This window comes from Chrysemys picta, chromosome 21, assembly GCF_011386835.1.
Source record: "Chrysemys picta bellii isolate R12L10 chromosome 21, ASM1138683v2, whole genome shotgun sequence".
Taxonomy (NCBI): domain Eukaryota; kingdom Metazoa; phylum Chordata; order Testudines; family Emydidae; genus Chrysemys; species Chrysemys picta.
In genome coordinates, this window is record NC_088811.1 from 13,625,591 (window position 1) to 13,639,528 (window position 13,938).

General features: G+C 44.7%; 1 protein-coding gene across 3 annotated transcripts in view; it reads left to right on the forward strand.

Annotated features, from left to right (window-relative positions):
* The window catches only part of KAZN (kazrin, periplakin interacting protein), a 756,723-nt gene that overhangs the window by 138,030 nt on the left and 604,755 nt on the right, over positions 1–13,938 (forward strand). For all 3 annotated transcript variants that reach the window (XM_065575404.1, XM_065575403.1, XM_065575402.1), the window contains exon 3: positions 9,012–9,169. In XM_065575404.1, coding sequence (XP_065431476.1) covers positions 9,012–9,169 — 158 coding nt within the window. The remainder of the gene's footprint in view (positions 1–9,011; positions 9,170–13,938) is intronic.

Consider the following 13,938-nt stretch of genomic DNA (forward strand, 5'->3'; position numbering starts at 1 on the left):
CTGTTGCAACTTGCAACCCTCGAACTGAATTTTTCAAATGCTTTGTGGCTGTTTTACACAACCTTTCCTGGTAAGCACTGGACTTGGTTGCCAGGGTTACTATGCCTGACACGCTCTACAGAGCTATTTTTTATAGTAGTAGTGAACTGCAATCACTGTTGTCAGAGGTCAGATTTAAACTGGTGACTTAGGGCCTGATTCTTCCATGAGTTATTTGTGGGGGTAGAGGTCTCCCTGTAATGGAGCTAATTACATGATTGGGGTCTGTAATGGGTTGTGGTGCCTCCTGCTGGTTGCTCCAGGAATTAGCTCTGTCCATCAGCAGGGTGCCCTCCTCTTGTGGCGTCTCACGCTCCGTTGCTGCTTCACAGGGTCATATAGATAACTGGTTCCTTAGACAAGTTCCCTAAATCTATTTGCCAGTCCCTATGCCAGTCCACTACTCTTTTTTATAATATTTAATGAGACTTTCCTTTCCATTGTTCTAATACTCCCTCCAAAAAAAAAAAAAGAATATTTTTCCCTTATCCATTTTATCCTTTTCCAGTTGGCAAGCACTCTGTTTTCAGCTGAAATGAACACAGCGTTCTTATTTACTTCCTATTAGTTCATCTACTCCATTTTATGTCAGCACAGCTGCAGGACAGAGTTTGCTAGTGATTCTCTGCTCCTCCTGTTTGTTGATTCTGCATCCGAAGAGCACTAAGCATTTAGACTGAGATATTCAAAGCTGCCTCCTAGGGAATTTGGACAGGCAATTCCCATGAAAATTAATGGGAGTTGGGGGTCCAAAACAGTAGACAACTTAGAAAATTTCAGCCCTAGCCGTTTTACCTCTATAATACCTTGGGTAGGTATTTAAAAAAGAAAAGAAATGCACCCCCAACTGTTTTTCTTTAGATATTTTAAAGCAGATATCCATCTAAAACCAGAGGCTTTTGGATAATTGTGCATTTTTGCTTCAAGATGGGGAGATCATAGAATGTCAGGGTTGGAAGGGACCTCAGAAGGTCAGCTAGTCCAACCCTCTGCTCAAAACAGGACCAATCCCCAGACAGATTTTTACCCCAGTTCCCTAAATGGGCCCCTCAGGGATTGAACTCACAACCCTTGGTTTAGCAGGCCAATGCTCAAACCACTGAGCTATCCCTTCCTCCTGAAGATAAACAGTAGTGCACAGGCAGAAGCATGGACAGCAGCCAGCGGTAGCCACTCCACACACAAACACGGCTGCACCCATGGGTACATACTTGGGGCAGCTAGCTCGTCCGCTGCTCACCACAGCCTGCGTTACCATGGCTACACTAGGAATCGGACCTCTATCTCCAAGTGCAGATGTGGCCTTTGCTGTGTGGTGGTTCATGGAAGTTATATGGCTGCAGGTGCATCATGGGATATATAGGACAGACAGGGAGTGAGACCCTCCATAGGGCTGAATGGTGGCATCAGGTAACTGAACCACAGCTCCTGTGAGGCAATGTGGCACTATAGGGAGATGCAGTTAATGTGGCACTGACGGCATTTGAGACATTCCATGTCAGTCCAACAAACTGAAATGAAATATTTCAATTTGGAAATATGGAGTTTTGATCCCAAATTCCAAAAAAAAAAAAAAAAAAATCATTCTGTTTCCTAATCAAAATGTTTCTAACCTTAGTGTTCCATGTGATACATCAATAGTTTAACTTTTCATTCTGATTTGTGACGGAAAAAATGTTGAAATTGTGGCGTTTCCCTGTGGGGTGGGAATTCCAATTCTTTTGCTCAGGAGAAGGTGGGGCTGGATAGGACACACACTACGCAAGCAGCCAACCAACATCACTAGACAGGCATTGCGGTGGAATCCCCAAGGCAAGCGGAAAAGAGGCTGTCCAAGAAACACCTGGTGACACGACCTTCAGGCTGATAGCATAAAAATGGTCTATACCTGGAATCAGTTAGAGCAAATGGCCCAGGATAGAGGACTCTGGAGATCTGTGGTTGGCGGCCCATACCCCGATTGGAGTGACGGGCATGAGTGAGTGAGAGAGTTGCTCAGTTCTAGCCAATAAATGTCCAGCAAGCTGAAAAAAGAGATGGGGCTGTTCCTATACCACTGGAGTTAGCTGGGCTGCTCATCACCTCTGAAAATCAGGGCCACTTCTTTTTTTAAGAGCCTAAGCATGGCTTTAAGAACAAACCAGGCTTGGAAATGTTAGATATAGGATTTACCATAGTGAATGTGTCAAATCCTTACTCTGCAATCCTGCCTCTGACTGTGACCAATATTTGATGCTACATAAGAAGGCTCAGATTCCACCATAATGCACCTGACAAACTGTGCTGTGAAGGCGGAGGAAAAATTGTGGTGCTGGAAAAAATCCCCATGTGTGCTGACAGTCGTATATCACTTAAAACCTAATCACAAGAGCTGCTGAAAGCATGGCTAGCTTCATGTCCAGCGTAATATATTATCCTCCCACATCAATAATCTCAGCTGAAGTATTTGTCATGATGCTGCCTTGCGCTACCTTGAAAGTTCAGAAGATACATGATTCAATCGTTTTAATACTGAATGAGTCTCTAGAAGAGCTCTGGATTTCTGGAGAATCTGAAGCTGCTGATAATTAGCCCATCTTTCAAACTAGGTTTCTCATTAGTTATGTGGTCTGCTACTTCAGAATGTTTTATTATTGTTCACTTGTGTATTACAGTAGCACATAGAGGCCCCAACTGAAGTCAGAACAGTTAAAAGTCCCGTTGGTGGTGCTGCCCGGCTAAAGCAGACTAGTGCCTACCTTTTCTGACACCGTGCTGTGCCCCGGAAGTGGCCAGCAGCAGGTGCGGCTCCTAGGAAGGGGAGCCATGGGGCTCTGTGGGCTGCCCCCGCCCTGAGCACCGGCTCCGCACTCCCATTGGCCAGTTGCCGGCCAATGGGAACTGGGTGGAGGAGCAGTGACTGCGGGCGAGAGTCATGTGGAGTTGCTTGTGCACCTCCGCCTAGGAGCCGGACCTGCTTCTGGCTGCTTCCGGGGTGCAGCGCGGTCGGTGGTGCCAGGACAGGCGGAAAGCCTGCCTTAGCACCCCCGCTGCGCCGCTGACCGGGAGCTGCCAGAGGGAAGTCTGCGCCCCAACCCCATGCCCCAATCCCCTGCCTCAGCCCTGAGCCTCCCCAAACCCAGAGTCCCTCCTGCACCCCAAACTCCTCATCCCCAGCCCCAGCCCAGAGGCCTGACTCCCTCCCGCACCCCAACCCTCTGTCCCAGCCCTGAGCTCACTTTGGGCAAGTTGGGATGCACACTTGGGCCTTCCCTAACTGTGGAGGAGGATATTGCGATGTTGTGTGCAGTGAGAAGAGGGGGCTGTTAGAACAAGGGGTAAGGGCCTATGGAGAAAAAGCAGGCACCAGCAATCTTCCCAAAACAACCCAGAGTAGATGGCAAGGAGAAGGAGAAGCCCAAAGCTTGCCTGGAGCAGAGGGGCAGGTGAACTCCTCCTCCTGGGCTTCTTCTTTTGGTGGTGTTGGTGTTGCATGTTAAAAAGAATTTTTTCATGTTCCCTTTGGGGAGTGAGCTCCTGCTAGCGGCCTCACATACCCTCTGCATGAGCACAGGAGCCGCTCTTTGCACAGTGAGGAACGAGAGAGGGGATTTTCCAGCATATGGACTTTTGCCACCCAGGAACATCAATCCCCACCGCAGATTTGATGGGTCAAATCTTGGTCCCATTGAAGTTTGGGGGGGAAATTTGCCACAGGCTCAAAGACACCATGGCTTGCCCTCATTCCTTCCCCTTCGAATGCATCATGTTTTTTTGGAGGTTATGTGCTTCTCGAACGGTTGCACCGTGCACAAAATTTATCCTCACTGTCCACAATGTAATGACCTGAAACCTCAAAGTACTTGCAGGCTCTTATTGATGGCAGCTCTATAACTAGGTCAGGTAGCCCAGGCAGCCGCGTTACAGAGTAAGAAGGAGAGCTGCTCTAGTGTACAGGATCCTGCGTCAGAGGCTCTTTGGCCACGCAGCTTCCTGAAAGGATGGCAGCAATGGCCAGGCAGGACTCCACAACTACTACAGTCACCCGCAAGGATAGCCTGGAGCGCCGTTTGCTCTTGGTCACAGGAGGAGGCAAAGCTTTGTTGTATATCAGATGTTCCAAAGCCTCAGATTAAAACAAAAGAAGAACCAGACAGTGGCTTTAAAGCCTCAGACCATGGTGGAGGGGACCCACTGCAACAGGATTCCTGGAGGAAATTCTGGCTGAGTCCGACAGAATTCCGCCTGGGAAATACATGTGGCAGTAGCAGCTCTGCCACCCTTTTATGGGAACGCAGCATGTGTCTGCGTATGACGGGCCTGTGTGTGTGTCAGTGCATGTTCATGGATGTGCGGATGGTCCTGCCCCTTCTTGCCACCTCCCAGGAGGCTCTGTGGGGGAGAAGTGCTGTGCTGGGGGCTGCATTTGTGCCCAGGAGAAGGGGTCTGGGAGGGAGGCATCTTGTACCCCTTTGCCCCCTACCCACTTATGTCCCCACACAGGGTAGGACACTATCAAGGCCTATGACAGTGCAAGAGCCAAGAATGGGAAGCTTTATTGAATGTGTGCTATTCTGCTCCCTGTATAGCTGAATCTCTCCAAATCCTATCTCAGTGCACACAGGAGCATGTGTAAACCCCGGAATGGATTATTTGGCTTCTGGCCCCAGTCATTCCAAAGTCATGATCCAGCATATTATTGATATTACTATTTAAAATATGTCCATCCAATGCTCCAGGCCCCTAGTGCCAACTATTTATGAAAACAATACAAGACACAAGGTACGCCAGTGCTCAAACCATAAGAACCCTTCTAATTCCTCCAACTCAAAGGCTCTTTGTTCTATTTCACATAAAGAAGGAAGAGGAAAGAGGGGAGGTGGGGTGGGTCAGAGAGCTGCCAGTTTTGGAAGGAACTTTAAAAGGTTTGGATCGTCATCAACACTTTGGGAATCAAAGTGGTTCTTCAGACTTTTTGAGGCACCACCCGACCCTGCCACTAAATTTCCTAGATGCTTCTTAACGCACAAAAGACAAGGCATCTATTAACTGTCTTCCCTGTAGTAATGTGGAGAGGCTGTTGTGTCCACAGCTGGGTTAAATTATTCGAACCTCAAACACATCCCCTTAGCTGGTTCCAATCACACGCAGAAGAGCCCATGTACATTTTATTCCCATTACGGCTTTTGACTTGGGTGATGGGGTGGATAGCATTCAAATGTAAATGCGAATTTTCAGTATTAAGTAATTCCGCTGGCTTGTGACCATGGGCAGCTTTATCATAATGTATCTCGCCTTCAAATATGATTTTAATTTAGTTTTAATCCAGCTGCCTGCCCCCCTTTAACATTACATTGGAAATAATATTTCACGGCGCTGGAACAATTTATATTACCATAGCGATGCACGTACATGTGTTAGAAGCTCCTAGGCCCAGGAGAAGCTTTGGCTCATGTTATCAACCAGTCCACCACTACCCCCCTTAATGTATGGGATACCTTGTGGATAGACATAAGAATGTCCATACTGGGTCAGACCAATGGTCCATCTAGCCCAGTATCCTGTCTTCTGACAGTGACCATGCCGGATGCTTCAGAGGGAATGAACAGAACAGGCAGTTATCAAGTGATCTACACCCAGCATCTGGCAGTTAGAGACTTAGAATACCCATAGCATGGGGTTGCATCCCTGACTATCTTGGCCAATGGCCATTGATATACCTATGCTCCATGAACATATCTAATTCTTTTTTGAACCCATATATACTTTTAACCTTCACAACATCCCCATTTAACAAATTCTACAGATTGACTGTGCATTGTGTGAAGAAGTACTTCCTTTTCTAAATTTCACTGCTTAGCGTTTTTAAAGTCAGATTGTCAGAGAACTCTACACACAATTCCTAATTCATAAACAACCTTGGCAAATCAGGACTGGCAAATGTACATTATACACAGCTGAAGCACAGTTCAGAATAATGTGCTACCATCAACTGAAAGCTTAGCAGAGGGTTTTACTGCATGAAACTAGAAAAAAAGATACACCGAAGAATAATTTTAGGCTCATTTATTTAACGGACGCACAGTAAAGATGAAAACTCAAAACTTGCGATGGTTTAAATGCAAATTGCATCATAGATTTTTCCAGTATGTGGAATCACAAAGGTTTTTATTATGCAGCGATAAATTTGATCATTAGTTCATATCATTATGGTTCATATACATTACAATATAATAAAGTGCATTTGCTTGGGGACCTCAGTGAGCCATGAACATGTTGCATCTGATGCATTTTTACATGAAAAAGGAGCAGGGGCAGAATTCCCCCACATACAACATCTGGGTTTGGCCCTAGATTGCTAAAGGTAGATTAATATTTCATGTCCTGTTATTCAGCACAACAAACTGAGGCACAATTTTGTTGAGTTTTATTGGTTTTCTCTCTCTAGTTCTGCCGCCTGCAATTCATACACTCTCTATTTTTTCCCCTCTCTGTCTCTCTCTAACATCCTGTTGTGCAGCCTGGTCTAGTGAATAGGTCATCAAACTTGGAGCTGGGAGCCCTGGGTTCTAATCACAGTACTGACGCTTCCTGCTGTATGACTTTGTGCCAGTCGCTCACTTCACCCCTATAGTGTGCCTCTGTTTTCCTTCCTGCCCTCTGTCTGTTTAGTTTGTTTAGATTTGTAAGCACTTTGGGGCTGAGATTTTCTCTTATGTATATTCACAGTGCTCAGCACAAAGACGCTTTGGTCTCAGTTGGGGCCTCCAGATGCTAGTATAATACATTAGTCAAAAATATTATTTTATAACAAAATGTTGAACCTTCAACTGAGCATTCCTAACCTATGAATTGTGCTGTCTACTCTGTGATGGAAAACCCTAAATACTCATTCAGGTGTAGGCGGTAATAATTAAACATACATAGATAATAACCCTACTGTTTTATTATCCATATGCCTGTGGTGTCATGCTCTTAATCTTAAGAGAATGAACTTTTGGTGTTGCGAAAGTATCTGTGTAAGAGGCTGTTCATATAGGGAACTGGACTGCCTATGCTTGGTAATGGGATAAGGAGATTTTCACCTCTAGATTGCCAGGTGGAGTCCAGTTCCCAATCACAAAAGCCACCATTGTGTTTCACATCTTTTATCTGCATTCTCAGCAGAGAAGTCAAAGAATGAATGGAGCACTGGACTCCCTTTTCACCCCTAGAAGGGGTCCCTTCAGGTCAGGACTGAGGCACAATGGCAGGGCAGGATGAGGAAATCTTCCACTGCTGCTTCCCACTCTGTAGCTATTCTGTGATGAAGAAGACTTCCTTCTCCTGGGCTATCAATGCAGCAGTTAGCACAAGCCCTGAAATTACCCCATAACTCTCATTAAAAATGAACAAGCTTCTAAAACAGTATAGGGCCTTGCTGTGGAATACAAGCCGTGTGCCAAATTTGTCCATATTCCATTAACCTCACTTTCTGTTTTCAGCTGGGGGTGAAAAGAGGAAGTGCTGGCATACAGAGGAGGAAGGTGGTGTTACACAAAGTAACGCACATTGGAAAACATAATCCCAACTATGCATACAAAGTGATGGGGTCTAACTTAGCTGCTACCATTCAAGGAAGAGATCTTGGAGTCATGGCGGATGTTCTCCGAAAACATCTGCTCACTGTGCAGCAGCAGTCAAAAAAAAGTTCACAGAATGTTAGCAACCATTAGGAAAGGGATAGAGAAGAAGACAGAAAATATCATAATGCTACTATATAAATCCATGGTACTCCTACACCTTGAATACTGTGTGCAGTTCTGGTCACCCCATCTCAAATAAGGTATATTAGAACTGGAAAAAGTACAGAGAAGGGCAACAAAAATGATTAGGGGTATGGAACAACTTCTATATGAGACAAGATTAAAAAGACTGGGACTGTTCATCTTAGGAAAGAGATGATTAAGGGGAGATATGTTAGAGGTCTAGAAAATCCTGGCATGAGGAGAAGTCAGAAGTTCTAGGAATCTACCAAGAAAGCCGCCTGTCGTGAAACATCAAGCCAGACATTGCAGACTAGAAGGATTTTAAGGAATAGTTGTTTGGCTGCTTGATTGAACCAAATGTCTCAACTTTTAGAGTGGAGATGGTTCCAAGTCCCATCATTGGGATCCAGGTCAGACATCCCCAAAGTTAGCAGACATTTGGATCTGGCATTTTGATTTAGGCATGTCTCAGCTTCAGAGGTGCTAGTATGGTCCCTGTATAGTCACTGCCGGTAGAAGAAGGGGGAGACTATACGGGCTTCTGCCAACCTTCTAAATCCCCATGAAATTCTGTCTCCATAAGGAGCTCTAAATATTATAGCTGTGTTTAGTATAGGTCCATCAGAAAGGAAGGTCAAATACAGCACAATGTGTAAGTAAGGAAATCTTCAGGGGGAAAAGTGAACAGTTTGGTGCATTCACATGAGTTTCTGTCTAGCTTCTCATCACAGCACTGTGCCAGGGCTTTTGCATGGAAATGAAATGCTAAATTAGCCTTTAGCAGCCTTATTATGTAACGGTACATTGTAGCATATGGAATGGCGTAACAGCATCTATTGCACATGTGATGTTATTGCTAGTGACTCACTCGTAGACTCTAAATACAGTCCTGGTGTAGATAGCTCTGCTTCCTTTAGTCAATTATTTCTTCTAACGTAACATGCTATTGTCTCAACTGCTAATATGTATGCTTTAACCCTCGGTTAATTAACTAGTCCAGAATAGGGTGACCAGATGTCCCGATTGTATAGGGACAGTCCCGATATTTGGGGCTTTTTTTTTTTTGTATGGGCTTCTATTACCTCCCACCCCCCGTCCCAATTATTCACACTCGCTATCTGGTCATCCTAGTCCAGAATTATGGTAGCATCTGCCCATCCTTTGGAAATTTCAAATTTCCAGTGATTCCAGCCAATCCTCCTGTATGGTTTCAGTGCTCTTTGTTTTCTTTCTCTCTCCCCATAGCTGTGCAGTCTATGCATACCCTCAATGACCAGCTCTCGCATTTTATCGTGAACAAGTCAAAAATGCTGGATGAGGACAAAGATGCTTTCTTGCCCAGTGAAAAAGAGTCTCTGAAAAATTCCATGATGCTGATGAGACACCTCTTAATGGATGCACAGGTATGAAATCAATAAGCTTGTATCTGTTAAGACAACTGGGAATGCACATTGCACAGATCCAAAGGCTGTGCTTCATTTTTATGGCAGGTTTAAGCTGTGAAAAAAATGTCAGCCCCCTACATTTGTTTGACACTGACTTAGACCGCTGAAATTCACAGCCATGGAAAGGACATCTCGGTTCAGAGACTATTGGGATTGTAATGGGCCAGCATGTTGGATTTAGGATAGGAAATTACTTTAAAGTCACAGAAGAAAATGGAGTAATCTACCTGTCAATGGTAATCTAGCATTTCTTCTATGAAAGTGAAAATCAGTTTGCTACTGAACATCTGTGCTGAATGCCAGTTTAAGGGTGGCAGGCATATAACATAATTGCTTGGTTTAGCTATGCTCCAAACTATGACTTGCACATGAACTCATGACTTTTCAGATGTTTCATTGCGACTTTTCACCTTAGTACATAAGAATTTCTCAGAAAGTCTGTACACAGTAAACATATCCCAGGGTAATTCCCTCTAAATATAAGAAACTTCTGAAAATATTCAATACCTTTTTAAACTCCCTTTTAAGCTTTACAAATATATCTTCAAATGAAAAAGGCATCCTATGTTGGATGGCTGTTTGAAAACACAACAGTCTCCCTTCCCTTTTGTCTAAGTCCTAAATTCTGGGTCTGCTACCAAGAGGGCCTCTGATTGTTCATAACATTTGTGCATTTTATCTTCACCTTTGATGTGTACAGGATACTCAGAATTTATATGGCGTGGGTGATGCAGGCACCCCAAGTTATGCCAATCCTTTCATTCCTGTTCACCACATCCTCTCTTCAGACAGACTAACACGGCTGCTACTCTGAAAACTGACAATGGGTAACTCCGCTCAGCTGTGCCAATCAGTGACTGCCAGTAACAGAAATGAAAGGGAGTATTCTGGCCCTAACAAGAAAAGGAAACACAGAACCGTTTGCAAAATAAAAGAGGAGGAAATTATTCCGGCACGGATTAGCTGCATTATGTACAACATCCTCTCAGCCGGGGCTTTTCCTCATCACTATTCCATGGCTAACCCTGTATTGCCAGTGGGAATACCTACATGGATTGCTGCAGATAGTGTACAAACATGATTACCCAAACCTCAGTTAACCAAACTGTTCACTTACTTCAGCTCACTCTGTGGACCCGTTTCCTGTGACTTGCTTTTACAAGTACTTAAATGGGAAATTTAAATAGAAAAAAACTACTCCTTTCATGTATTACTCCCATAGCCTCTCACTTGGAACCTGGTGGTTATCTGAGCAAACACATCTCTCTCTCTGTTAAAGCCCTTTGGTCTTAATTAGTTTAGCTAATCGAGCTATCATTATACAGAAAGGATGGGCTGGAAATCTCTGGTAGCAATAATGCACCTATTTTAGTGCTGAATAAATCTCTATGTAGAGTCGGGCCTACGCATTCAGGTGTATGCCACATATGCCCCCATGGCTTTAGTATGCTCCGTCCTTGGAGTAAAGGGAGGAGGGAATGGCAAAAAAATCAGAAAGAACCATTCCCCAGCTGTAAAAATCCTCCTTCACCATCCAACAAGCATCCTCAACTCAGCCAGCATCCGATCCCTCCCAGCTGTGTGGGTTATGGATGATCTGCCTGAAGGCCTTCACATCTAACTTTGCACAGGATTCCACAAAATATGCCTGTGGCTCTATTTCTGTGACCGAGGCAGTATTGTGGAGGAGAGGACAAACTTTACTAGGCATTGGAACTGCAAGGAACTTTTGTACAGAACCAGACACACAGTGGAGGACTCCATTCCAGGAGTCCTAACATAAAGCATGTGGAGAACAGTGGACAAGTTACATGCCTTCATTTTATTCCTTCGAAGATAGATTTAGTTTCACAGCTGCGATTGTTCATAATTGTTAATGAGGCACCAGCAGAACTACAGCTCCCAGAATGCCATGTGGGACTGGGAAACTCCACCTTTTTCTAGGAGAAGGTCACTTACTGATCTCAGTGTGTTAACAAGGGATGAAGCTGTATTTGGGACTCTTTTTCTTGAGGGTTCAGTACTCAAATGCAACACTGCACACCTTTGGCAAAGGCCCTTCCACTTATGCCTCGGACCCCGTACCTTAACTTATGCAAATATCACTTAGAAGCCAAACTAGGGGGCAAGAGAAATGAAAGACACTATGGGTTAAATTTTGCCATCAGTTGCAGAAATGCAGCTCCCATTGCAGTTAAAAGTAGCTTCTGTGGGAGCCAGGTATGCACATCCAAGAACAGATAGGAGCTCTCGTGACAGCTGCATATTGCAGATAAAATAAATATAGACACCAAAAAAGAAGAAGAAAGGACCTGCTGATAAGCCACTTTTATAGAAACTTCTTTTTAGCACCTGAGAATTGGTTTATTGCCTATCGTTTGCCCTGAATGCATATTAATGCTGCCTATGATACTGTGCCTGATTAAGGAAACAGTAATAACAATGGGGAAAATGTCAAGAGCGTCAGTGTCCTCATAATGCATCTGGAACACTTCCCAGGCAGTACTGGACATTGTTTGCCTTGGATTTTAAAGTTGGAAGGATGACAAAATGGGAGGCGGTAATGATGATTAAAAGGATGGAACAGGCGAGGTGACAACTTCAAATACTTAAAAACCAACAACCACCCTGTGGGGAATCAAAAATCATGATGTTGGCAGTGAACTACATAAATAGGAACATCACCTCCAGTATGTGCATATCAAGTATGTAGTAAACACAATTGCAGGGCGCCCTGTAGTCCTCATTACCCGGGAGGGGGGAAAAAATCACCAATGTAATTATTTCCATTTCTTTTATGAGATCTCCTTTTCCTTCCGTATTGGTATTATTTCTTTAGACTATCCTGGGGCTGGGAAGCCCCAGAGGCCCATTGTGCTAGGCACTGCACAAATAGTAAGAACCAGCCCCTGCCCTGAAGAACCCACCATGTAAACAGACAAATAAAAGGGTGGGGAAAATAAGTATTTTCATCCCTACTGTTGAGATGGAAAACAGAGCCAGGATGAGAGGCAGCAGCTGGGGCACGAACCTGGGACTTAAGACCTGGGTTCAAGTCCTTGCTCCAGCACAGACTTTGTCTGTGACCTTGGGCAGGTCACTTAGTCTCTCTGTGCCTCAGTTCCCCCCTAGTAAAATAGAGATGATAGTGCTGTCCTCGCTAGGATAAATACATTCAAGATTGTGAGATGCTCAGGTACAATGGTAACGGGGGCCATGTAAGTAACATCCGTGTCCCACTAACAATTGTGTGGGTGAAATGGGGCTACGCTCTGGAATGAACTCACACACGCAAACAATAAAAGACAAAAACACCACATGGTCTGTGAGGGAACACTTTTCACAAAGCAGTCCCTCTATATCTGACCTCTCATCCTCAAAGGAACCCTGTACAATACTTTCCAAAGATGAGCCTGGGAGCTTAAATTCATAACTTTGCTAGACACTAAAAATGATGGACTGAATTGAGAGGCTGGATTTAGGGTTTATTACAACAATCTATGACCCATTTACTGCCTCCCGCAACTTCTTTTTCTCCTTTATCCCAATGACTGGAGAAGTGTTAATGGACCACCTTACCTTGGATGGTTTCTTGAAATATGTGTTAACAACTTATGCTAAACAATCTGTTCCACCTTGTATTTAGCTGTGACACTCGGAGTAGATTTCCCAGACCTGAAGAAGAGCTCTTTGAAAGCTCAAAAGGTTGTGGGCTAGTCTACACTGGCCACGTTAAAGAGAGCTCTCTCCCAGCGCTGGTGCATTGTCTACACTGGCGCTTTACAGCGCCGAAACTTGCTGCGCTCAGGGGGGTGTTTTTTCACACCCCTGAGCGAGAAAGTTGCAGCGCTGTAAAGTGCCAGTGTAGACAAGCCCTAAGCCTCTCACCAACTGAAGTTGCTCCAATAAAAGATAATTACCTCACCCACCTTCTGTCTCTAATATCTTGGGACCAACGTGGCTACAACAACACTGAATACATAGCTACAGAGGCACAGAGACTGGGGGCTTGTCTACACTGACACTTTGCAACGCTGCAACTTTCTCGCTCAGGGGTGTGAAAAAACACCCCCCTGAGTGTAGACAATGTTTCAGTGTAGACAATGCACCAGCACAGGGCGCCGTGCTCCCAGCGCTGGGAGCTGCGCCCCTCGTGGAGGTGGGTTTTTTAGAGCTCTGGGAGAGCTCTCTCCCAGCGCTCTGCCGTGACTACGCAAGCCACGTTAAAGTGCTGCCGTGGCAGTGCGTTAACGTTGCCAGTGTAGACTAGCCCTAAGGATAACATTTTCAAAAGCTAAGTCCCATTTTCAAAAGTCACTTAGGCATCTAGAACTCAATGGGACTTAGCCTGAGAGATTTAGGAGCTTAACATTTTCAAAGCACCTAAGTGACTTGCCTAGTGTCAGAGCTAGGAACCCCAATCTCTTGAATTCTAATGCAGCATTGTAACCACAAGGTTATTCTCTCCCTATTTTTCCTTCAAGTTGGTCATTCTCTGGCTTTTTTTTTTTTTTTTTGTTCTCTCAGGAGCATTTTACTTGTACATTCAGTTTAATGTTGGTCCCTTCCTTCTCAAGGTCTCACTCCCTTTCCGCTTAACTCTCTTAGCATCGGCCTGCCTATTGTCCAGCAGGTAATTCAAGGAGAGAACATCCAGCCTGAACTTTTGGAGGCCATTAGCTGGACAATTAACCTACCAGTAGTGAGTGATTTTTCAACTCTTCTGG